This window comes from Apodemus sylvaticus, chromosome 4, assembly GCF_947179515.1.
Source record: "Apodemus sylvaticus chromosome 4, mApoSyl1.1, whole genome shotgun sequence".
NCBI classification, from domain to species: Eukaryota; Metazoa; Chordata; class Mammalia; order Rodentia; family Muridae; genus Apodemus; species Apodemus sylvaticus.
The window spans coordinates 82,001,736-82,028,973 of NC_067475.1; the positions used below are offsets into that span (position 1 = coordinate 82,001,736).

Here is a 27,238-nt window from a genome sequence, read left to right on the forward strand (position 1 = left end):
TTATTCTGGCACTGAGAGTCATTTATTTCATTAAAAAATAATGATCATAATTAATCTTGTTTTGCTTGTTGATGTATTTCCTGGTGAGGGTAGGGTTTTCACAGCATAGACAAGGCCTTTCCCAGAGTCTGGAGCTAGGTCTAGGCCACTGTTATTATCCAATGAATTAACCCCATTGAATGATGAACCCCAACACACCAGTGATCTGCCGAGCAGCAGGCAAGCCGGCTGGTTTCTGTCTCACAGTTTTCAGATAAGTACTACACTTCTGTACGACTAGAACTAATCTACAATTGGGATCACACAAAAGGCCCATTAAGCTCAAAGGAAAACTGCCCAAGTATACTGAGCTCTGTATGACCAAACCTCAATGCTTGGGAGACAGTTTAAAAAAAAAAAAAAAAAAAAAAAAAAAAAAAGCTCAAGGGACCCTGAATTACTACTCACTTATAAAGATGGCTCTGTCTTTCATGATTTAGAATTCTAATTTGGAAGAGAAATAAAGGCATGAATTTTAGTCTCTTCCAGAGAATATCATACTACATAAATGTCTGAGGAGAATCACTTAGTATCCTGCCGTGTTGAAAGAGAGTTCTCCAGCCTGGATCCACATATAGTATCAGACATTAACAAAAGACACTCTACCTCATGAAGACAAAAACGCCTTTTAAACAAATTAAGTCAAATTACCTCAAGTGCATGAAAGCCTTACCAGTCAGGTTTACCCCTGTACATTCTGTCCCACTGAGGGGGGCCTTCATTCCTGTGTAAGGATGTCATCAAGCTCAATTTCTATCTTCTCCAAGTAGATATATGGAACAGTTAAACTATACACTATACCACTGAGCACAGTGAAGAAGCAATCACATTCTTCTTTTGAAACACATTGCACAACAAGAATAAAAGACTGGGATAGAAACCGGTTTCTGCAATCAGTGGGGGTCTGCGGCATAGATGGGGGGGTGCTGTGGAGTCATTCAGGCTGCTGAATAATCTCCAGAATGGAAAGAAGAGACTGTGGGGCAGGGGTGAGTAAAACCTGTTTGTAGCTCTGGGATAGAACCTAGGCCACACTTACTAGACAAGGGTTCTACCACTGAGCTACATCCCCAGCCAAAAGTGATCAAATTTCAGTGAACATAACTCATAAAGCAGACTCATCCGTGTGAGTGGAGACTACAGAAGCAGCCCCCTTACCACCCTGCTGAGGCGCAGCATCCACAGCACGGCCTTTGTCGGAGTGCAGCTTCGTGGCTACCGGTGCACCCATTCTCTGTGTGTAGTGCTGATGACCAAGGCACTCGGGCACCCCTGCGCCTTCCCAAACTGTCTCCCTACCAGAACCCCAGTTCTGACTCCTCGCTTCTTTTTCTCCTCTGTTTCTTTCTTCCCCAACATAGCTTCAGAGAATGACTTTTTAAAGTGCTAAAACGCCACAGGCCTGGATTCTAACCCAGATCCCAGCTCTCTGTCCACATGCATGCTCCACTACCTACTTCTCTTATGCAGGTATCTACAGCAGCATGATACCAGCTGGCTACCAATGGCAAGAATGATACCATGTGTAAAGAATGGATGCACACTTGGGCTCAGTTGCAGTGAGTTGCAGTGTAGACACTTCTAATGAGTCTTAGACTCTTAGCCTCAGTCTCTTTACTTATAAACAGGCATATCACCATCTCCCAGAAATGTTATTTTTTTAAGTTACAGGATAAACTTAATAAGCACATACTAAACATCCTAACTAGTAGACATTACTAGTGTTGGAATATGTAGTCAGTCTGCTTTCATTCACATCTGGATCAACACACTGCTTTGGGGATCTCTTTTAGCAGCAGCAAAATGCTGAGCATGAGAAAGAATGACTCAGACACTGGGCTATGGGGGGCCATGCTCATCAGCAAAACTGCCAGGAACCCAATAAATAGACCCAGAACAGTTCACAATTCAGTCCATATGCACGACGTCTACTGGTCTCCAGGGGCACCTCTTCAAGATAGCCTTCAGTTCCAAGTGCAGCCTCCAGTGTTGACACAACAACCTCACGGGGGTGGGATGAAAACAGTGAGCAAAGGCATTAGGCTCAACAATGCTCATGGCCCAGAAGTCAGACTCTTGAAGCCTCCAGGCGACACTCAGTGCTCCAAAGCACTTGAGCTTCTTGGCTGCTGTACTGGAGGCAAAGCTGCCCATTTGTGTTGAAAAGAATCACAAAGTGCAGACAGTGTAACAACAAATGAGATTTAATGACTTGCTGCTGCCACTGATTCATAGGCTCCTACCACAGTGGCTTCCCTCTTGTAAGGACCCAGATGGGACTCTCCCTCAGCTAACAAGTGGCCTGTTGATTATTTCATAGGTTTGTGGGAGGTAAACACATGATACAGAATCAACGCTTAGTGCATTAATGGATAACCATTCAACCTGCTCGAATTTCATCTCCATTCTGTAGACAAACGGCAGCATGAGTGATGCATGGAAAGTAGAGAATCCCCTTGTTCCCACACGACTAACCTTTATGCCACTCAGACTCTGGGGCTGCTTCTCCAGCCTTTAAAGATGAAGGCAGATAAGCGAGCTTGGTCTTCAGGTCTCCCTCGTGCTAGGACTCTTGAAGTTACAACTTATCACGTGTAAAATGTTCTATGGGACAAGTCTGACCTTAAAGCTTCAGAAGGCCCTCTGTAACACGCAAACCTATGTGATGTGATAAGGGTGCCCGCAGTACTAAGCAGCAGCAGGCAGACGGACATCATCATTAATGACACTAAGTGCCCACTATGGCCACTGTAATGTGCATGCTACGGAACCAAGACTAAAAACAGAGCTTATATTCTGTTAGGAAGGGCCAAGCATGGTGGAAGGTTTTACAGTCTCTAGAAAGGAAAAATTGGGGGGAACCATGGAAGATATTCCCTCTCAGGGATTTAAGGGAAGGCGAAGGACCACTGAGCAAGGCCTATAACAAAGTTGTCATGAAGAAACAGAAGTCAGCTGACCTATGATTTACTTTAAGTAATGCTTGTTATGATAGCTTCACTCATGTATATAATGTAATTTCATCATACTCCAGACCCAGGAGAACAAGTGTCTCTCTGTTTGAACTTAAAGATCAAGGCAGTTTGATATAATCTCTGTCTGTTTGCAGTGCTGGGAATTGAACCTGGGCCTCACACACACCGGGTAAGCACTCTACTGAGCTGTATCTCTAGGCCTGTGCAATCATAACTTTATTCAGAGCCAATCACCTGGCTTTACCTGTACACACACACAAATTTTTACTCAAGTTTTAAAATAATATATTGGGTTACTGTTATTGTTTCTTGAGATAGGGTTTCACTGTTAGGTCTTCACTGGCCTTAGCCTCTCTCTGTAGACCAGGCTGGCTTTGCACGCACAGAGATCCACCTGCCTCTGTGTCCTGGGTACTGGGCTTAAAGGTGTTTTAATTGTATAAATGAATGGGATATAGTTTGATATCTTACTATTTCTACATACCTATGTATGTATAATGTGTAGTCATCAAATCAGAGTAGATCATGGTTCAAGATAAATGAACATTTTGCAAAAGATGAGAAATAGATCTTCCCAAAATAGCAACTGGCTATGTGTACAGAACTCACAAAATAAGAAGTAAACATGAACAATGTCCTTTTCTGAAAAGTCTCAACTGAACATACCTCATGATCTCCACACTTCTCATGGAACAAGCAAGGAGAAGGTAAATCTTGTCTCTTGACTTCATCTTGAAAGGATAAAAAATACAGCCTAACTCTCTAATGGCCCCAAAAAGTCAGAAGTTCCAGACCCCGCTCTTTGTTAGAAACTAGGTGAAAGGTCATATTCCTTGAGCCCGCCCTTTGTTGGGAGCTAGGCAGAAGGGCCTTGAGTAGTTCCCGTAACGGGAAATGGGGAAATGAGCTAACTAGCTGTAGCTATCTATGGACCTCGGAGAAAATAGGAAACTGATTGGTCCACGAAATGCAGGCTAGGATAATCCAAACTGATTGGCCTAAAACCTATGGAGTGGTACAAATCGATTGGCTCACACTACGGGGGCTCTCAGTGCTAAGGAATGATTGGTTTGTGATTCGCGGGCTTTGTTACAAACCCATAAAAGCTGTCCTGATTCTGCACTCAGGGTTCCACAGTCCTCTACCCTTGCACGGTGTACGACTGTGGACCCCAGAGCCTCTGGAATAAAAATCCTCTTGCTATTGCATCAAGACCGTTTCTCGAGAGTGATATGGGTGTTGCCTTCTGACGCGTGGGGTGCTGGAGCACCCTTGGGTTTTTTTGGGTCTTACAATTTTACACTCTCTGATTCAATGTATATGCAATGTTATTTGTGTCTATTTTTGTTTTGGGGCTCATGAAAAGAGTCCAAGAGGAATTCAAAGAGGAGAAAAACTGGTGTTCAATAGGCTACATGCAGAACATGCCAGAAGCAAGGGGAGATGATGCGGAGCAGGGACACTGTCCACACAGCTTCTACCTGCCATGTTGGCTTGGCTGGTGCCCAGGGTTTGAAGGATCAACTGCAGTTCCCTGACAGCTAGGGCTGCCTCTTCTCCACAGCACAGGTCAGGCTCCAGGACCACTTCGAGAAGGCCAACTCCTACCAAAGAGAGGTAAGTCAGCCTGGCGTGGGCTTGACAGACTCATCAGCTAAGGAGTTGGGAAATCTTGGGAAAACCTGGCATTAATGTAGGACCCTCAAAGCAGCCCCACCACTCCTTCCCCCACTTCTGAACCTTGTCGATTTTTAACTTTGGTTCATTTCTTTCAATGTCTGCTTAAGGACATCCGACTGTGGGCCGTGACAGGGCAGATAGGTCTGTCTGATTTCAGGGCTGAGTAATTGGCAAGCCTAGCAGTGAGCACGGTCCAGGCCGTGCACTCCCATCAGCTCTGCCAATACCAACATGGATATTTTGATCTCTGTCAGTCAGGCTCCTGTGTCTGCTTTCTCAATTGACTTGAGAGAAGTCTAAAAGGGAAGTGAAATGCCTAAGACCCCAGAGCAGAAGCAGAGAGGGCTGGAAGCAGGGCAGACCCAGCCTACCTACCAGCTCTGTTCAAATCAATGAGTGTCTGTGACCTCAGGTCATCATGGAGGCTTTTGCCACTGTCCTGCTCCAACTGGATCTGCTTGATCCTCACTGTCTTGGTGGTCACCTGACTGTGCTTCTTCCCTAGATAGATACTGTAGGTCAAGTGTCCATTGGCAGCAATTGGGAGCCTCTGCTGGGTGATCTGGTAGCCAGCCTGCTCACAGAGAAACATGGATTTAGTCACTAGTCCAGAACTGAACGCTGGGATTCACTTCACTTTTAGTTTCACATCATAAAGGTTTACTTGAAACAGACCCAAAAACAGGAGAAACAAGGAGACAAAAAAAAATTACTTTATACATTGCTGGCATAATTAACCTGTCTTCTTCTGGCTTTTCCCATTACTCCATTACCCACCCAAAGTCTCTAGCCCCTAATAATGATGCAATTAGCAACACAAATCCTACCTTGCTTGCTGCAGTCCCATTTTGGGGAATAACAATAACCTCACTGTCAGAAGCCCCTAAGAGAAGAATTTATTGTTTTCATTTAGCTCATTAGCCTAAACTCTGCATCTCATCACCAGGCTCCTGCTGAGCCCCTTATTAGGCAATGCTGGCTAAGCAGTTAGCCATCCACTTGCAACAAGGCCTACAGCAACTGCCATTGCATTTAGCTTGCTCCTGAGTTCTGTTCTTACAGGTAGGCAATCAAGCCAACTGTCCTTCCCTGTCCCTCTGGCCAGAAAGTCCTGTGACGTGAGCACACTTGGCTAATGGATAGCATAGAGCATGAAATAACTGACAGCTGCCGTGAGGAAGCACGTCCCTCCTTCTAAGTCAGTGCTTCTCAACGGAAGAGTCACGACCCCTTTAGAGGATGAACAACCCTTTCACAGGGGTCACCTAAGACTAATGTGAAAAAACAGATATTTATATTACAATTTGTAACAGTAACAAAACTACAGTTATGAAGTAGTAATGAAAACAATTTTATGGTTGGGGGGGTGGTTACCACCACATGAGGATCTCAGCATTAGGAAGGTTGAGAACCACTGCTCTAAATGACAAAGAAGAATTACTTTCAACGCATGCTGAGAAGACAGAGCAATGGAAACACTGGAGATAAACAGAAAATCATGGCTAAAGCATCCACAGTACTTGTTGGACACTGCTGCTCTCATTCAGTCCCACAAGCTATGTAGTACAGGCAAGATGGGGTCAGGGGTACTGCCTAAAGTCACACACAGATTCAGGAGATCCCTAAGCCATAAGGGCCCAAGTAGGCCAGGGGAAGGATTTTAAAACTTCTGCATCCTCAGACAATCAAGTGGACATGTCAAACCATAGCACACTTAGCACCCTCAAAGTTTCTGATGCAGGAGGCCTGCAGTAAGGTGGGAAATTTTATAATCCTAACAAGGCTCTGGGAAATGATGACAGTGGGTGTCCTGGGATCGCCCTTGGGGGAACTGTACAGAAGTCTAACTCCCTATCTGTGCTCAGATAGAAGTCTTCACATATAAACCTGAATTCTGGTCCAGGTTGCTGGACAAAACACTAGGACACCTTGCTAAATCTCAGTTTCAGATAAACAGCAAATGCACTGTAGCATAAACACGTCCTGTGCAGCATCATAACCATTCTGTTCTGGAGACACTCAACTGCCCAGTCCAGGAAGAACAGGCTACAGTGAAAACATTTCACTGTAGTGTGGTATGTGAGTAGGTGGTACAGGGTCATCGCGCATGTGCAATGCCCTAGGCTGCATCCTTAGTACTGAAAAATTAAACATTTCTTTTGATTTTATACAGCAGAGCTTGTGAAGTGAGGGCTGTGGGGAGCTACGGTTCCTACTTGCTCTACTTTCTATTTATTTCCACTTATGTCCTCACCACCAAACTCCAACTCTTCTAATCTTCAGTGCCAGGAGAAGGAAGCGTGGCAATGTTTATTGCCATTGCTTTTTAATAAATCATACTCAGCTACCAGATCATCTGATTAAATGACACATTATTTTCAGAAACCCATTCAACATTTCAGTTTTGGCTCTGAATCCCACTGACCCCACTTTAAGAAAGAACCTCTAACTTTGGGGGCAAAGCAGGTATATACTGAGTTGCTGCTCGACTGTCGGTGCTCATTTATGCTCACTATTCTGCCTACTACTGTCCAGTCACTTGATCCTTAGGAGATGACAGAGTGTCATCTTATTAGGACTGGCTACATAAAAAAGGCACATTCTTCCAGTATTTGTCGTGACAGTGGGAACTAATGGCTGCATCAGGCACAGGGTTAGCCTTTGTCCTAACAGGCAATTAGCACCAAACACCATGGCTGGGAGAACCTGACAGCACCAAGCCTCTCCTGGGCTCTATTCAATTATGAGTGAACTAACAGAAGCACAGGACTAAGCAAGGAGTCAGCAATCAGGACAATCACATCCAATCTAGGAAACGCCAGGGGTCCTGTGCCTTCATTAGGGCTGGCCAGGACTTCCTGCTGCGATGGACAGAGGGCAGATGGAAAACAGGAGCGGACATCCCCTGGCCTTTGCTTCCATCCCCCAAGGCAGGCACCCAGTGCTCTCACACAGCATACTTACTGGAAGGTCTGAGTAGAAGTAGTGCTTCCTGTCAAACAGGGACTTCTTGTTTATGTGGCAGTTCAGTGCCAAGCCAGTCATCACTGCGGCTTCCACACACCTCCTGTTGAGAACCTTTACAAACACCAACAAGCTTCCTTTAGAACCGCAGGCCAAACATATGCTTTGCTCCTACCTGATGTCGTCCCTGAATATTCAACTGGGCCCTTCAACAGGAGTTCTCTGTTTCTCTGTATGGTCAGCTTTGAGAATCAGAAAACTATTCTGAAGCAACATGCATGCAGCAGGGGGTCCCACGGGCACTTAATAAACTGCCATCCCAGGGACCTTCCCCATACTCAGCATCAGAGAAGAGTTTCAAAAAGCTCAGTAGAGCAGTCACTACATAGACTAAATCCCTTCTTCCTCTCTCTGCAAACAGTCAGCAGCTACTCAGTGTCTATGTGAAGCAGTGATCTGTGAGGGAAGAATCCTGCTGTAGTGAAGTGTGACATGAGAGAGACAGTGGGGATCCAAGAGGCTCATGGGATAGCCTCACTGGCAGGAAAAAAGAACAAACTTGTAAAAACCAAATAACCACAGCCGTTTGTCAGGGGCGGGGCACTGTCTCCCCAGGCATGGCCACCTCTCTCAGAGGTCCTGGGATCAGTGTCCTCAGTGCCTGTGCTCTGGGCTTTGCAGGGCTCCTGGAGCTCTTAGGTTCCACTAGACCCAGAGACAGCTAGCTACTACCCAGTCCCAAGGTTGGAGGCAGCTTTGGAGTTATAGACTAGTTACTGGTAATACAGTACAGGAGATAGCTGAGTTCTGGAGTCGTGACCATGCTCCACTTCTACTCTGGACAGCTACAGACAAACTGCCTCAGTTTTCTAAAAAATGAATGTGATATATACCTTGCAGACCAAGTAACCCCTAGAACACCTACCTACCCCATCATAGGGATTCAATGGCTTATTAATAACCCACTGTGTTCTGGGAAGATCTGTGAGGCTACTGAACCCAGGAGATGAGATAAAGTTCTTCATTCTAATGGAAGATCTGTGGGATTCTCTGGAATAGTTAACATTTCTCTATAATATTATATTTAGCATATGACATAGTATTATATCTGCCAGGTTATTTTAGATGATGCCTTACAGTCTGTTTTCACAGTAACTATTTATTTCAGCTTTTAAAGTAGCCCTAGAAAGAAGGAAATTAGTACTATACCAGCATTTAGATACAGAAAAGCTAAGCCCCTCTAAAGAGACCTGAGAGACTTGACTAAGAAACCTGGTGCTAAGTGAAGCCAGCTCTGAAGCCAGCATGCCAGCCCTTGCCTGGGTGGCAACTAGATCCCCATTGCTCGGGAGGGGACTGACTTTCTCAGGTGAGAAGATGAGAACTGACTGGTCAGACAGACTCGAAGTAAACTGTGTAACACAGACAGATCTCTAATGATGGCAAAATACAAGCTCCCAAAGGAAACTCAAACAAATTCCCTCAGAGACGACATCATACCCTTCTTTCTCGAAATCTAAGAAAGTCACCAAGGGAGCCATCTCCAAGCATTTCCAAGTTCTTCATTCTGGGTCTCTTAATATTGTCAGCTCTGTAATACTAATGGCTTTCAAGGAAAGATGTGCATGGGGACCAGGATGATCTAATTAATGGTGCTTTCACTTGCCAGTGTTTGACATCTCATGGAACTGTTGTTATTGCAATACTAATTGACCTGGGGAGAGCTCTGCCCCATCTGAGCCTGGTGACAGGGGTCAAGGCACACAAGCTATAATACTTCTGGAACCCCAGCCCTGAGCTGTGCTCTTTCTGAGGCTGGGGCACAGCCTGTCTGCTAGTACAGTCTCCACCTCTCTGGTCTACATCTGATTTGCTGGCTGTCTCTCACTGGTTTTCCAGTGTCTGCTTCCTCTTAAATTTGGGCCCAGTGTGCTTCTTCCCCTAGGCATGGAGTAAACACAGGTCATTCTGTTCTGACCATACACAGTGAGTTGCCTGTTCTGGTACCAGGAGAGTCTGGAGTTGTGGGTGACCACATATTCTCACTGTGTACTTACCAAGTACACAGGCACTTTATAAGCCATCAATTTCCAAAGAATAAGACTGCAGTAAAACACACAAACATTAGAGTGATATTGAATATACTTTAATCTTTTTCTCATGATTTAGGAGCCTTGAAGTGCTTCAGGGTCAAAATTATAACCATCAATCGTCATGGCACTACAGTTGCACAGAGGGCTAGTAAACAGAGTACCAGCTAAAAGAATGCCAAGAAAAGAGAATTTATGATGATCTTAGTCAAGCTGCTCGTGACAGATGGAAGGCCAGGTCAGCATGTTCTGAGGATAGAGCGAAAAATGAAAAAATTTCAACTTGAGCTGTCTTCATTCCAAAATATTTCCTGAATGTCTATAATGTACTGAACATCAGGGACACAGAGATAAATAGGACTTTGTCCCTGTCCCTGCCCTTGATCAACCTGTGGGGATGAGACAACCCTGCCTTTTTCAAGCCTATATTCCATCACCAGGGTGATGCTATTAAAAATGTATCTTGTCACATTTTGTTACCTAAGGTCTCTCTCTAGTCCAAACATCCCTACAACATAAGGCCCTGCTCTGGCATGTTCTAGCTCCTTCCTTCATCTTTAACCTCATGTCTTCCTATGCCCCGGCCTGCGCTCACTTATGGGTCAGTTCTATAGAAACCTGCACATCCCCACTCTTATATGCCCTGCAAGATCTTACTGAGATATCACCACTTTGTATCATGGTTGCTATCCTTCCTATGCCTCATCTGTGCTCCATCTGCGCTTACATCACAATGGATCAAATCTGCTCCATGCAGTGCTATATAATCACAAATTTCACAGAATGGGAACTCTGTTCATCCCTTAGTCTCAGGACTCTCTGCCAGAAACTGAAGAGTGGTGCTCAATTCAGGTATAGTGAACTCAAATGTGGAAGAGGGTAACCGCAAAGTTTTAGAGGCAGTGATGGCTCTTTCAAAGTGTACCTGCCACCCTCTGGCTTTTGAACTTGTTTCTGGAACTTCTCTAAGTGACAAAGTGAATATATGACATGATCAAAGGAGTAGCCTGAGAATGCAAACAACCAACTTGTACCAAAGTATGTCCCAGAGTTTTCTTTCAGTGACAACAATTAATTTCAGTGACTATAAAGATTATAGGACTAGCCCTACCAATTCTTTTGTGGAAGTAAGTCAAAAATCCCTGGTACTCATACACACGCACACCTGTCTAAGCTGAGCCTTCCGTGTCAGGTATGACTCACAGCCAGTATTCACTGTGCCCTGGGGTATGTCAGGAGGCAGGAATGGTGTATACACCATACCCATTTATCATGTTCTCCTCATCATCATCTGAAGGTAGATACTGCCATGTTGTCTTGTTATGTACTGAAGGGAAGCATCAAGATGAGGTAATTCAGTGCACACATGAAGAAGCAGGACAAGCAGTGGGACTGCAGAATTCAGACTTGTAACCACAACCCAACTCTGGATCTTCAAAGAGTAGAGCGAGTTAGTTTTAGCTCTTAAAACTATATTTGCCACAACCTCAAAACAGCACCTCAAACAACCCAACCCATTACAGGCCACTTAAGGCGGCTGCTGCCTCTGATATTTTATTTCTTAAGCTTCTAGCTCTATAGATGTTTCCAAATGCTCAGCTCCACAAGTGCTACATCCAACTTTCTGAAAGACTCAGTATACAGTCTTCGGCTTGTAGGAGGTTTGCTGATAGGTAGGCCTATAGATTTATAAATTAGCAGAGAATGTCCCACGGATAGCCTTCTGACATAAGAACTCATACTATGACTTCTCAGCTAGAAAGTTGAGTCTTTCATTGGAAGATAAGGAAGCTGTGATAGCCAGAGTGAGGGATGAAATACACAGTGGATGGGTAGTCAACAAATTTCACGACTGAAGGAGAGACTATGAAGATCTGAGTCTAGAAAAGGGAATCAGGAGTAGCGGGCAGTAATCAGGGATACTGATCAGTTCTTAGGCCCATTGATTTGGCTTATCTGTAAAACATGAGCAGCACTGCAACCATAATTTTTTCATATCCTAAAATAAATATACCCAGCTCCTAGGGCAGAATAAACAACCCAGAATCATGCCTGGGACCTCTAAGGAAAGGTTGTGATCCCAACATGGCAAAAGGTCTTCTAGTATGGAAATTAGCTTACCGAAATATGCAAGTCCTGCTCCCTGAGTTCAACCAAATTTACCTGATGCTCTGCCAGGCACAGGTAAAATCATCCCAAATTACTCAATACATCCCCATCTCCATGCTGTGTCTTTTGGGAATCCAGGATTCCAGGCAAACCCCACCCCTCTCCACCAAGGCTTCTGCCCTGTGACATAGTAAGAGTCTGCCCTCAAGGTGTTCTCCTACGCTCCCCTCCAAGAGTAGCCTCTGTCAGAATCAGCGTGTTCAGATACTTCCTCTGCTTAAAGTCCTGCTTTCCTGCTCCCATCACCAAGTGCTTTAGACTCTACCCTTTGGCCCTCTTGGTCCATTATACCCACCTAGCACTCTTCATTCGGCCATACTAATGTGTTCCTCTGTACAAACTGCTGCTTCCAACCAGACCCTTGATGTGTGAGCTCTTACCCATCACCACTCCAATACAAACACTCCTTGGCTCCCACAGCCCTCGGGGAAGCACCACCCGCTTCATAGGCTGAATTCTTAGGGGACAATCTATCATTCTGCTTGGTTCTTCTTTTGCCCCATCATCTAAATATAATACCAAGCTGACTAAACATTAGCTGAGATGATGAATAATTTAACATTCCCTTTATCAACATCATAATGACGATAGCTATGAGATAAAAGCAAAGCTATTCTAGAAATGTATCATTCAGAAAAAGGAAAATACTCTGAGCATGTAAAATAGAACAAATTAAGAGCAAAGCTTTCATTACACAGATGACAGAAGGGTAGAGGTGTCAAAGAGGGTACACTGAGGCAACTAGGGCGAATTCCCCACAGCAACAAGTTACACCTATCCTAGGGCTGCAGCAACAGAGAGGAAAGTTGGGGCTACTAGAGAGTACTAGGAACATGATGGATCTGCATCCTAGGAGCTGGAGAGCTGCAGTCACAAAAAAGACTCCAATACACACATACATACACACACACACACACATGCACCACATACACACACATACACACACACACACACACACACACACACACACACACACACATGCACAGCAGGGGTCGGGGAGGCTGGCAAAGGCAGAAAAGGAAAGAAAAGCACCCATAGCTTTCTTCCTCTTAATTGTTAATTATTGTTTCAGAAAAGCATCCTGTTGGTCAAACCCAGCTAAAAGCCAATTGGTGTTGGCCCTAGCTCTACACCAGGAAGATGAGGGGAATGGCAGGGATGGATCTGGATGCAGGCTTCGAATGTAACAGTAAGCACACACACTTCTCCATCCACTCCTATGGCTTTTTCTTTTCATAAATAAATAATAATAGAGTGCTGTATTCTTGAGTCCGTTCAGCCAACATAAAACTAAAAATTCTCTGGGCTTCTTTTTCTCATAGAAAAGATCCTAGAAGGCAGGAGTGATGAAATGCTACTAATTTTATAAGAAACATATGTAGCTCCTCTACCTGGCTTGAACTGAATGAACTCAAATTGGCAGAAGAAAGGTTTGCAACCTACTCAAATTAATTATCTAGGATTTGAGCATTTTATGGGAAATTATATTAATTATAAATATAGTTCATTAAGACTGTCTCTAGGACCTATCCTGGAAAATAGCTGGGTGTATTGCAAAGGGAAAATGCACATCTTTCAAACATGTGCAACTCACACCATTCCTCTGGCAGTCCTACTCTGACTTTACCTGGTCAGCCTATGATGCTATGACATACATAATCCAGTGAGTACCATCAGTACATCCTTTGAAAGTTGAGGCAACACAGCAAGACTGTGTCTCCACTGAAAATCCAGCTACTGAATTATTACAATAAAGACTATAAGGTGATCTCCCTAAAAGCCCAAATGGCAATTTATGACATTTATGCTATAGATGACAAATCTAATAATGAGGATATAGCATGGTAAATTTTTTAATTTATAGAGAGAAAGTAATTAAAATGTATTAAGTAAAAACAAGGCAGTAAAATGGGTCGTTATTGCTAACCATAAATTTGTCTCAAAGCATGAACTTCCTGATCTGTATAGACAGCACTTGTACTCACCACTAAGCTCTTTTAACCTAAACCAATACAAGAGCTCCCTGCCACGGTAAGTAAACTTGATAACCTGTCACTCAGTAAAGAGAGTTAACACAATTAATACAAAAGCTCCCTGCTCCCATAAATAAACTCAATAACCTGTTACTCAGTGGTGAAGAGAATTAATTGGGAATCTGACCACTGGAAGTACTAGTTGGAATGCAGTCATCGGATATATGCATGGATACTCATACAGCTTACATATGTTCTTCATGCTTAGCACAGAGAAGGAGAAAGTTCTCTCTATTTAAATCCCTCTCTAAGCAAGGTGGGAAATCCCATATTCATCACATAGGCAAACACTCCTGTAAAAGAAGATGGCAGGAGTCCCTATGGCCTATGGCTGTATTTCTAGCCATTTTGTCATAGCTCCACCCCTCACAGGTTGGCAAGATGAGTATAGGAACAATGCTCTGATCTAAAGTACCAGAGGCCTCATTTTTTTCTGCTGTCTGCCAACTAACAAGCTCAGGCAGCCCACAGCCAGCTCACACCACTGCCAGCAAGCCTTGCTGAGGGCACTGGAGCAGACTCTCCTGCTCTTCCAGGGTTACAAGATACTGAAGTCTGAGATTAACCCCTGGGGATTTAAGCAATGAAAAGCAATCCTGGGGCCAAGTGGGGAGACTGCCCCCATTTGGTTTTAAAAGAAACAAAAATATGAGAGGGTAGTGGGAGGAGAGGAAGGGCCGATAGTGGGTTGCAAAATGAATAAATAAATTTGATAATAAAAAAATAAAAATAAGAGTTCTCTCACAACATTGCCTGCTTTCATGTTGGCATTGGAAGCTGTTGGTTTAGTCTCATTCTTGGCCAGTTATCGCAGTTAGATGGGAACTTGAGAGAGTGGCTGGCAACCAGAAAAACACATAACTGGGTATAGAGGGTAACTGGTTTCTTCCTGTTTTCTTGGGTCTTCAGCAGTTACTAACCTGGTATTACCCACTGACAATGAACCCAATATCAAAGCAGACTTTTTTTTTTTTTTTTTGATTTGGTTTTTTTCCGAGACAGGGTTTCTCTGTATAGCCCTGGTTGTCCTGGAACTCACTCTGTAGACCAGGCTGTCCTCGAACTCAGAAATCTGCCTGCCTCTGCCTCCCAGAGTGCTGGGATTACAGGCATGCACCACCATCGCCCGGCTCCAAAGCAGACTTTTATAAAGCCTTGAGACACGGCAAACTGAGCCAGACTGACCTGAATCTGAATCTTGCTATCACTGTACTATTGTTCTATGACCTTTACAAGCTACCTGACCTCTCCAGATCTGTTTCCTTATCTGCTAAGGTAAAAATCTTTATTTTGCAAGACTGTACCATACAGCAAAATGAAAGACATTGGTAGATAACTGGAAACCCTGGTTTCAGAAAGGGAGTATTAATCAAGGCAGAGTGTGCATCAGGAGGATTCTTTGCTTGCAAGCTTTTCAAGGATACCCAGGGAATCTAACTGGGAAAGGTGCAGACAGCTCCAGAGATCCATTAGCCTAATTCACAACCCACAGCGAGGTGTATCAGGTGTCACCATTAATATCATGTCGACATACTACTTCCCCTTAAGTGATGACCAGCACCTTTTGTGATGCTCTATGCTATCTCCAGCAGAACAGATACCATATTTCTTAATGCCCTGGGAAGTGCCCAGTGCTTCATTTTCTGATGTTATGGTGAAGCAACATTTTCTTGCACACTGTATGCTCACCTATGGCTGGGAAAAGCTCCCATTCTCAAGGAAATGCATGTCTAACAAGCTGAACATGTGTTCCCGCCTTCTCCCACACTGCCCAACTGTAGCCACACATCTGTCATTTCCTATCTTCTAAGTTAGTAACTGCTCTTAAAATTCAATGAACTCATGAAGAAAAGGCGCAGAGACTTTAAGATTCAAGGAGAATGACAAAACCAGCCAATCAACCATAATAAAAATAAAAATAAATGGTTCTCTTGACAAATGTTGAGATGGGGCCAAGATCTTTAATGTAGAAGTGTTTTTCCGGATAGTGGTGGCGCACACCTTTAATCCCAGCACTTGGGAGGCAGAGGTAGGCGGATTTCTAAGTTCGAAGCCATCCTGGTCTACAGAGTGAGTTCCAGGACAGCCAGGGCTACACAGAGAAACCCTGTCTCAGAAAAAACAAAAACAAAAACAAAAAAAGAGAAATGTTTCTCCCCTTTTAATTTCTGAATATTTGTCTTTCCCATTACCCTAACTTAAAACTTTTAAAGAGTATTTATTTACATGGGAAAAGGCTTAAATGTGCAAACCTCCTCACTTCAGATGTGGCCCCACACAGAATGTTAACTTTTCTGACTTGTCCTCAAGTTTACAGATGAGATTCTACACCTAGAGAGAGTGCACGGAATAACAGACTGTGTCTCACACTGCCAAAGCTTCAACAACAGCCAGAGGGTGACAAGAAACTCTGATCTGAGAGTGAGATGCCCTAAAGAGTCAAGTCAAAATTTTCTTTTTTCCATACACAGATTAGATCAGTATAAAGGTGAAAGATCTGATTATGGCTGAGAAAGAACAGGCTTGAACCAGCTAAACTAAGAAGAAGCAGCTGGATGTTCCCCATCATAACCACTAGTAAGGAGCTGAGAGGACAAAAGCCTGTGGCTTCCAGAAGCAAATAGACACAGACACACACACACACACACACACACACACACACACACACACACACCTACTTTCCTATCCCAAAACACACCTGAGCTGTTAGCAGCCCAGGGATGTCCTGAGAAGTGAGGCATTGGAAGAGTCTAACATCTTTCCAGATGCTTCCTGGGGAGACACAAAAACTCATGGACACTTAAAGGGGAAGCAAAATGTGTGTGCGCGTACATACCAAGCTCCCAGTGGGCAAAATGTGTGTGTGTGTGTGTGTGTGTACACATGCCAAGCTCCCAGTAGACAAAATGTGTGTGTTGTGTACATCCCAGGCTCCCGGTGGGCAATAATCTGTACTAATTATAAATGCTCCAACAGTATATGATAAGATAAAATAGCTGGACATGTTTTTTAAAATATGAATTTCTGAAGAAAAAAATGAGAGAAGGCAAAGGAGTGAAGAGGGGAGAGAGAAAGAAAAAACCAGAATTACAGAAATACGACAACCAAATACAATTTACAATCTTTGACTAGATTCTGGAATGGGAAAACAAAAGATACACTTGAATATGACTTGTGCCAAATAATGACACTGTGTCAAGGGTAGGTTCTGAGTGTGACATTAACAGGAATCCATATGAGAATTTTTGTTGCTGTTCTCAGGTGATAGATGCTGAATATTGAGAAATAAAGACCTATGCTATCTGTAAGTTCTTCTCAAGTGGCTCATCTAAGGGGGCAAGCCTAGGTGCACGGAGAATTTCACTGTACTGTTGTATGAATGTGGATGATGTCTAACTAACAATGTGGGGCGGGGCGGGGCAGGGTATGACAGTGAGGTGCTGCGATTAGACTCCCACACAGAACAGAAGCATAGAGAGATTGGGGGGGGGGGGAGGGAGGAGAGGCTGTTTGTAAATCACAAGGGTATCTGAAGCTTCTATGCACTGTTGCTAAAAATAAGTTTTAGAAATGAAAGCATCCAATATACTAACTATATTGACCTAAATCTTTCTATGTCATAGATTCAATTAAGTTGTAGGATATTTTGAGACCTTATATAGGCTATGAAGTATGGTGCAACCCTCAGTAAAATGGAACAAAAAAAAGTCTGTGAACAGAGAATTCTATAACATCTATATAGAACTTTAAAATGCTACATATAAGTAGCCATGTGTATTTTAAGAATATAAAAATGTTCTTTTAAAACATATTTTATCTAATACTCATTATTGCATATACAGTTAGATTAACCCTACCCTCACTATTCCCCCTCTCCACCCATCTACTTTACCAGTTATATCTTTTTTAGTTGGAAACACAGAGTTGGAAAGCTGGCTCAACCATTAAGAGTGTGTACTGCTCTTGCAGAGGACCTGAAGTCTGTTCCTAATAACAGTGTAAAGAAACCCTCCCCACCAGCATTTGTGATGCCCCCCCAACCCCACGCCTCTAGCCTCCGAGGGCACCTGTACTCTTGTGAACATATTCATACAAATACAAAAGAACATATACATAATTAAAACAAAACAACATCTTTTAAAAAAACAAAGAAAATACATTTAGCTTCCCTAAATGTTGTAAGTGACCTTATTTTCTACTGATACTTGCATTCCATTACCTTGCTGGGTAAATATGTGTGTACACTTTCCAATTTGTGCTTTTCTGAAAGAAAGGGGTTAGGTGAAATTTTAGTTTTAACTATTACTCAGGTTACTATGCCATCTAAGTTATTTCAGGAGAGTGGTAGGTATTAGTATCACCATCATTTTGGCCATGATAAAATCAAAGTATTTATACTTTAATGAAGAAAAGTCAAGAACTGAATACTAAAATAATATCAAATAAATCTATGTGCCACGTGGGAGTCCAGGAGGCGCTTTCCCAGACATGAATTTCTCTGCACAGATGTAAAAAATGGAAGGGATTAAGAACTCAGGTAAATAGGGCGGCTAGCTGACTGTGATAAACAAAGGTGGTGACTGGCTACAGGCATTCTAAAGGTTTACAAATGCTATAAAGAAAAAGTCTCCAGTTCTATTTTGAAGGAAGTGAATGATTAGCAAATACTACAGAAGGCAGTCCAGCCTGGTGCTTTACACTGAGCTGGCAGCAAGGCACCTCTCCCCCGTATTTTTAGGTGGGTTGCTGGCCTCCCTACATCATGGGGTAAATCCTCAGCTGCCTCACCTACGAGTGGGGTGGCTGCCCCTGACCTCGCTCACTCGTCTGGGTCTCATAAGGAAGCTGCAGAAAGTGAAAGAAAGGGACCGGTGATTATGATTCCTGCCTCTACACCTGTGAAACGAGACTCAAACGTCAAAGTTTAGAATGGAACATCTTAGGCTCCTGGAAACACTCGTGTACTCTTGTTTCCACCCATTGTTCCGCCAGCTTGACCCTTTTCTCCAAGGATGTGGCTGGCTGTGGAAGGCTGAGAGGCAACAAGGTCGCTAGCAGAACTCTGCCATGAGGAACAGAATGCTCTAAGGAGCACAGCCCAAGTACCTAACTGCCAGAATCATCCAGCCCACATTTGCCATCTCCAGATGCCAAGGCAAAATGACTTCCGAGCTTTGCCAAGATTCTAAAAAAAGATGAGGGAAAGCATTCCCTGAGATGTCACAGTACAGCAGGCAGTCAGATCTTCCCCAGCCCCTAAGTGCTAGACACGGAGCTGGAGGCTCCTAATTGGTCACCATAGAAAGGCCTGTCCAGAGGCCTTGGAAAGACCACAACTACATAGTTATGACATGAGCAAAGACTTCCACAGAACCCACCCCAAATGTCTCACAGCGTCCTCCAGATATGACAGAAGCTAAACAGCCGCATGCTCCCATTCCTCAAGAGTTCAGGTAGCCTCCATGCCCTTGTCCCTGTCCCCATATACTATACTTTCTGCACTATACCCTTCTGTTCCCCAAAGAGACACTGTTGTGACAAGTGGTGAGGAAAACTGAACTGGTCACATGTGGACTGGCTGTGGAGAAGCTGTGTTTCCATCACAGCTTTCATGTCTAAATCTTCAGGACTGAGCCAGAAGGAGCTCTGCTAGATGAGCGGCACACAGCCCCTCAGCCGTGTGATAATCTGTTGGTAGATGCAGGTTCTTCCATACAATGGAAGGCATGCACTCTGAGGAAGCAGAGGTCAACTGGACAGAAAGTGCTGGAAGACATTTGGCTATATATAAAGTATACGTATCAATAAAGCAATCATCAATTATGAGGCTGCTTCGTTCCTCTCCACCTATCTGACTGCAGTTCTCACTGGTCAGAGGGAGCATTATTTTTGTTAATCCCTTAAAATTGTACTATATTTTCTAGGACACTGTTGCTGGTTGTAATAAAATCTACCTAGAACAACTCCACTACCCACATTCTCCGTACCACAAGGTCATAGAAGAAGCCCAAATGGCAACCACCAAGGTCAGACACACACTGGGACGGAAGTGCTTTCCCAGGTCAGCTGCAAGGTTTAGTAGAGGCACTGCCCAGGAGAGCTGAAGGTGCCCAGCAGGAGGACTTTAGGCTGCATTTCATTACCGGATTCTGTATAAATCACCAGAACAAAGCCTGTGCGAGCTACCAAAATGTCAGACAGAAACAGTGCCACAAAACATTCTTAGCTATATTTTTTAACTACTGCATATTTATATCACCAGAAGACCCCTAAGCTTTGCACTCTGGTAATATGACCATATTTTATTTTCTATCCACCCTTATCTGTGTATCTATTATTAGACGTTTTGTGCTGTGTAGACAAAGCTCACCTAAGACAGTTCAGAACCCCTATCTTGTTGGAGGACATATTCTAAGAGAAAAAGAAACCAATAACCCTAACCCTAATACGGAATATGGAACTGGGACACCCTTCCTACAAACAATACCTACAGTTTCTTGCTAAGAACTGAACCTGAAGAGTCCAGGCTATTGCCCAGAAATAGGAGCAGACTCCAAAACCCTGAGGTGCCTGTGGGGTCATCTGAACAATGCTGACAAAGTCCCTCAGGTTCTCAGGGTGAGGGCAGAGGAGAAAATGAACCCCAAATCTTCACTGCTGCACAAGGCAGAGCGGCTGCTCCACTCAGTTCAGAGGAAGGTGACATCATTTCCATACGGCACTTTAGGGACTGACTCATTAAGGGTGAGGTAAGAAAAGCCACCACTATAGTTTATATCTAAAGTGTCCCCAAAGATCTGTGTGCAGTGTTCACCTCAGTCCAGTTTTAGTTCTGATTTAGCAGAAGCAACCCCTAAGGATTAATGGGCTGCTCTCAAACAAGCTCTGTCCTCCAGGAATCCTCAAATTGAAAGAGAGACCAAATGTACCCTAACGAGGGGGGAGCACTGGAAAATAGCCGATGAAGCAGGTCTCTGAAAGGGCTCCCTCCAGCGAGCCTCCGGTGGATCCCTCTCAGCTCTCCATCAGCCAAACTTACAACACAACACTTGGGAGGCAATCACTTTAACAAGAATCTCAAAAAAAAAAAAAAAAAAAAAGCCAGAGTAAGGTCATCCAGGTGCGTTCAGGTACTATAATTACTGAAGACAGCCTATAAAATAAGTAGATTTAAAGTTCTTGAACAAATCAAGAATCTAACATATTAAGGAACACATTATTTTAGAAAAAAACAAGATATTTGAAAGATAAAAGTTCCATGAATAAGACATTTACAGTAAGGTGAAATCTCAGGGTTGTTTTGATTTGCATTTCCCTAATGACTAATGAAGTTGAGCATTTTTTTTTATATTTTTATATTTTTTATTCTTTGTTTACATTCCAAATGATTTCCCCTTTCCCAGATCCCCCCTCCCCATATGTCCCATAAACCTTCTTCTCTCCACCCATTCTCCAATCACCTCCTTCCTTTTTTTTTTTTTGTCTTTTTTTTTTGTCTTTTTTTTTTATTTGATATAATTTATTTACATTTCAAATGATTTCCCCTTTTCTAGCCCCCCCCCACTCCCCGAAAGTCCCGTAAGCCCCCTTCTCTTCCCCTGTCCTCCCTCCCACCCCTTCCCAGTTCCCCGTTCTGGTTTTGCCAAATACTGTTTCACTGAGTCTTTCCAGAACCAGGGACCACTCCTGCTTTCTTCTTGTATCTCATTTGATGTGTGGATTATGTTTTGGGTATTCCAGTTTTCTAGGTTAATAACCACTTATTAGTGAGTGCATACCATGATTCACCTTTTGAGTCTGGGTTACCTCACTTAGTATGATGTTCTCTAGCTCCATCCATTTGCCTAAGAATTTCATGAATTCATTGTTTCTAATGGCTGAATAGTACTCCATTGTGTAGATATACCACATTTTTTGTATCCACTCTTCTGTTGAGGGATACCTGGGTTCTTTCCAGCATCTGGCAATTATAAATAGGGCTGCTATGAACATAGTAGAGCATGTATCCTTATTACATGGTGGGGAATCCTCTGGGTATATGCCCAGGAGTGGTATAGCAGGAGCATTTTTTAAGATGCTTCTCCGCCATCCGAAGTTCTTCAGGTGAGAATTCTTTGTTTAACTCTGTACCCCATTTTTTAATAGGGTTGTTTGGTTTTCTGGAGTCTAACTTCTTGAGTTCTTTATATATATTGGATACTAGCCCTCTATCTGATGTAGGATTGGTGAAGATCTTTTCCCAATTTGTTGGTTGCCGATTTGTCCTTTTGATGGTGTCCTTTGCCTTACAGAAACTTTGTAATTTTATGAGGTCCCATTTGTCAATTCTTGATCTTAGAGCATAAGCTATTGGTGTTCTGTTTAGGAGATTTTCCCCTGTGCCCATGTGCTCAATGCTCTTCCCCAGTTTCTTTTCTATTAGTTTCAGTGTGTGCTTTTATGTGGAGGTCCTTGATCCACTTGGAGATGAGCTTAGTACAAGGAGATAAGAATGGATTGACTTGCATTCTTCTGCATGCTGACCTCCAGTTGAACCAGCACCATTTGTTGAAAAGAAAAGGTGAAAAGAAGTTAGACTCCAGAGAGCCAAACAGCCCTATTAAAAAATGGGGTACAGAGCTAAACAAAGAATTTTCACCTGAAGAATTTCGAATGGCTGAGAAGCACCTTAAGAAATGTTCAACAGCCGGGCGGTGGTGGCACACGCCTGTAATCCCAGCACTCTGGGAGGCAGAGGCAAGCAGATCTCTGAGTTCGAGGCCAGCCTGGTCTACAGAGGGAGTTCCAGGACAGCCAGGGCTACACAGAGAAATCCTGTCTCAATAAAAAAAAAACAAATCCAAAAAACCAAAAAAAAAAAAAAAAAAAAAAGAAAGAAAGAAAGGAAAGAAATGTTCAACATCATTAGTCATTAGGGAAATGCAAATCAAAACAACCCTGAGATTTCACCTCACACCAGTCAGAATGGCTAAGATTAAAAACTCAGGAGACAGCAGGTGTTGGTGAGGATGTGGAGAAAGAGGAACACTCCTCCACTGCTGGTGCGATTGCAAGCTGGTACAACCACTCTGGAAATCAGTCTGGCGGTTCCTCTGAAAACTGGGCACCTCACTTCCAGAAGATCCTGCTATACCACTCCTGGGCATATACCCAGAGGATTCCCCACCATGTAATAAGGATACATGCTCTACTATGTTCATAGCAGCCCTATTTATAATTGCCACAAGCTGGAAAGAACCCAGGTATCCCTCAACAGAAGAGTGGATGCAAAAAATGTGGTATATCTACACAATGGAGTACTATTCAGCCATTAGAAACAATGAATTCATGAAATTCTTAGGCAAATGGATGGAACTAGAGAACATCATACTAAGTGAGGTAACCCAGACTCAAAAGGTGAATCATGGTATGCACTCACTAATAAGTGGATATTAACCTAGAAACCTGGAATACCCAAAATAGAATCTACACATCAAATGAGGTACAAGAAGAAAGGAAGAGTGGCCCCTTGTTCTGGAAAGACTCAATGAAGCAGTATTCAGCAAAACCAGAACGGGGAAGTGGGAAGGGGTGGGTGGGAGGACAGGGGGAGAGAAGGGGGCTTATGGGACTTTCTGGGAGTGGGGGAGCTAGGAAAGGGGAAATAATTTGAAATGTAAATAAAACATATATCGAATAAAAGAAATAAGTTAAGAAAAAAAAGAAATATTAAAAAAAAGACATTTACAGTAAAATTTTTAAAAAGAAAAAGACAGACATAATGAAGAGAAAACAACCTAGAAGAGAGTATAGAGAAAAATAACCAAAATGAAACAAAAATAAAAAAATCTAAAATAAATGTTTGCTATTGTCATGATTTGAATGGTGAATACTGGCAAGCTGAAGTCAGTTGTATGCAATGCACGGGCCATGGAATTTGTGGTTAGTTAGGTTAGATCTCACTTTTTTTTTTTTAAATCTTTTTTTTTTTTCTGTATTCTTTGTTTACATTCCAAATGCTTTCCCCTTTCCCGGTTCCCCCCTCCCCATATGTCCCATAAGCCCTCTTCTCTCCACCCATTTTCCAATCACCCTCCTCCCTTTTCTCTGTCTTGGTACTCCCCTACAATGCAGGATCAAGCCTTTCCAGGATCAGGGCCCTCTCCTACCTTCTTCAAGGGAATCATTTGATATACTAATTGTGTCTTGAGTATTCAGAGCCTCTGGGATAATATCCACTTATCAGTGACTGCATTCCATGTGTGTTCCTTTGTGATTGGATTACCTCACTTAGGATGATATTTTCCAGTTCCAACCATTTGCCTAAGAATTTCATGAATTCATTGTTTTTCATTGCTGAGTAGTATTCCATTGTATAAATATACCACATTTTCTGTGTCCATTCCTCCATTGAGGGACATCTGGGTTCTTTCCAGCTTCTGGCTATTATAAATAAGGCTGTTATGAACATAGTGGAACATGTGCCCTTATTGCATGCTTGGGAATCCTCGGGGTATATGCCCAGGAGTGGTATAACAGAGTCCTGTCATGTCCAGTTTTCTGAGGAACCACCAGACTGATTTCCAGAGTGGTTGTACCAGCTTGCAATCACACCAGCAGTGGAGGAGTGTTCCTCTTTCTCCACATCCTCACCAACACCTGCTGTCTCCTGAGTTTTTAATCTTAGCCATTCTGACTGGTGTGAGGTGAAATCTCAGGGTTGTTTTGATTTGCATTTCCCTAATGACTAATGATGTTGAACATTTCTTTCCTTTCTTTTTTTTTTTTTTTTGAGACAGGGTTTCTCTGTGTAGCCCTGGCTGTCCTGGAACTCCCTCTGTAGACCAGGCTGGCCTCGAACTCAGAGATCTGCCTGCCTCTGCCTCCCAGAGTGCTGGGATTACAGGCGTGTGCCACCACCGCCCGGCTGTTGAACATTTCTTAAGGTGTTTCTCAGCCATTCGAAATTCTTCAGGTGAAAATTCTTTGTTTAGCTCTGTACCTCATTTTTTAATAGAGCTGTTTGGCTCTCTGGAGTCTAACTTCTTTTTACCTTTTCTTTTCAACAAATGGTGCTGGTTCAACTGGAGGTCAGCATGCAGAAGAATGCAAGTCAATCCATTCTTATCTCCTTGTACTAAGCTCATCTCCAAGTGGATCAAGGACCTCCACATAAAAGCACACACTGAAACTAATAGAAAAGAAACTGGGGAAGAGCATTGAGCATATGGGCACAGGGGAAAATCTCCTAAACAGAACACCAATAGCTTATGCTCTAAGATCAAGAATTGACAAATGGGACCTCATAAAATTACAAAGTTTCTGTAAGGCAAAGGTCACTGACAAAACTGCAACCAACAAATTAGGAAAACATCTTCACCAACCCTACATCCGACATAGGGCTAATATCCAAGATATACAAAGAATTCAAGCTCTCCCTTCTTCTAAGCACACTTTTTTCCTCTTTCTCTGGGTTTAAATCTCATAACCAGAGGCCATCATACATGGCACATACAAGCATTAGCAACGTCAATGCTGGGCAGTCAATGCTGTAAATGTATGTAAGCAAATCAGAGGACATCTATAAATATTATACACATCTGTTACTAGTATTCATGTTTGAGATTTAACCACACACACAGAAATCTATATCTATATCTATATCTATATCTAGATCTAGATCTAGATCTAGATCTATATACACACACATTACAACCACCTACATAAGCCTAAGTTCTTTCAACTCCAATTATAGAAGAACACAGATTAGAAGCTGGGGTGGCTGATCTTAATTTCTTGGTTGTCAACACGATTGGAACTATAATCAACTAAATGACTTTGGTTTAAATACTGTGAGAGTATTTCCTGAAGCATGAGCTGGTGTGGGGCCCCCTAGAGTATGCAGCACTTTCCACAGCAGCCCCCACGGCCCCACACATGAGGAGGTCTGAGGGAACAGTGTGCTGCTCCTACTTGCCCATGTCCAAGTAGGAGCTCAGTCCATCTACCCTGCTGCTACTCCTGCCATTCGTTACTGATGTCATGACACAGCTTTTTCCATCTTCCAACATGGACTGAAGACCAGGGGCTCTGCAGGAGCCATCTAGGCCTGCAGTGCCAGGCTGCAGGAGTTGGGCATGCAGCCTTGTGGACTGAGCATCCACCAAGTTCTCAGCCTCTCAGCCATAAAGGCAGTCACAATTGGACTACCTAGCTCCAACTGTGCAAGCCAATATAATACATCTCCTTTATTAGATTTATTCACTCTAATAGAGTTCTGCTCCTCTAGTAAACCCTGACTAACACAGAACCCAATTAGTAAACTGAGAGTAACACTGGTTCTGAGTGGGTGACTGGGTGACTGTGTAACCGTGGATGGGCCAGACACAGCAGCACTTTCTTCATCTGTACATTAGAAGGACTAGATCAAACAACTTATGCATGTCTTCTACTCTGGCCTCATGATATCTGCAGCTTCCAGAATGGTTCCTGCACTATCTGCATATGTTACTTGTAGGACAAAGCTCTACACAGAGCTTTGCTTGCATTTTACTCCAACAATCATAATGAGCTGGAGTTTTGGGCTAGTGGAGATCAGAAATAAGAATCTAGAAGTGGAAAATGAGCAAGAAATGGCTTCCAGAGTCAAACACACTGACAGTACCTTGAAAGGAGGAGGAGGGGGAGAGTGGGAGGTAAGGGCTGCAAACACTGTACTGTGAAGTCTAAAAAGAATAGACTAACATTTACTGTGTGATCAGATAGCTTTGCACACCTCAATAGCTCTTCAAGGTACCATTATATTACAACTCCAGCAGTAACTGATGTTGCTGATAACCTTAAGCAATCAAGTAAAGATTACCTTATGTTCAAGATACTCTATTGAAAAGTTGAGATAACACATAATATGTTTCAGAAAGAGACCCATAAATCGGCTTTTAAATATCAAGTTTTAAATGCTCATAAAAGTCTTTCATACTTTCTCTTCCTATATACACACCACACACACACACACACACACACACACATTTTCTAAACAAGGTTCAATCAAGTTGCCCCAAATGACCCATGAACTGCTTTTTCAGAACCTTCAACAGAAGTTCCTCTAAACAACACATAAAGGTTGACCAATCAACTGTATGAAACCAACACATTGATAAAGTAAAATCATTGACATGACTTTAGTTAGAGCACATGCAGCAAGCAGTGCAGGAAGACTGAGCAGTAGAGGTGAGAGTGCTTCTGAAGGGGAAGGCTTCCAAGAACCTACTGAGAGGTGGGAAAAAACAGAACAAGGAAGGAGACAATG

At 43.1% G+C, this 27,238-nt stretch overlaps 1 protein-coding gene across 3 annotated transcripts in view; it reads right to left on the bottom strand.

The window, feature by feature from the left end:
* The window catches only part of Gatb (glutamyl-tRNA amidotransferase subunit B), a 71,666-nt gene that overhangs the window by 32,499 nt on the left and 11,929 nt on the right, over positions 1 to 27,238 (bottom strand). For all 3 annotated transcript variants that reach the window (XM_052180270.1, XM_052180269.1, XM_052180271.1), the window contains exons 3-5: positions 7,659 to 7,772; positions 5,070 to 5,268; positions 4,496 to 4,618 (exon numbers count right to left, since the gene is read on the bottom strand). In XM_052180270.1, the coding sequence (XP_052036230.1) occupies positions 4,496 to 4,618; positions 5,070 to 5,268; positions 7,659 to 7,772 (436 nt within the window). The remainder of the gene's footprint in view (positions 1 to 4,495; positions 4,619 to 5,069; positions 5,269 to 7,658; positions 7,773 to 27,238) is intronic.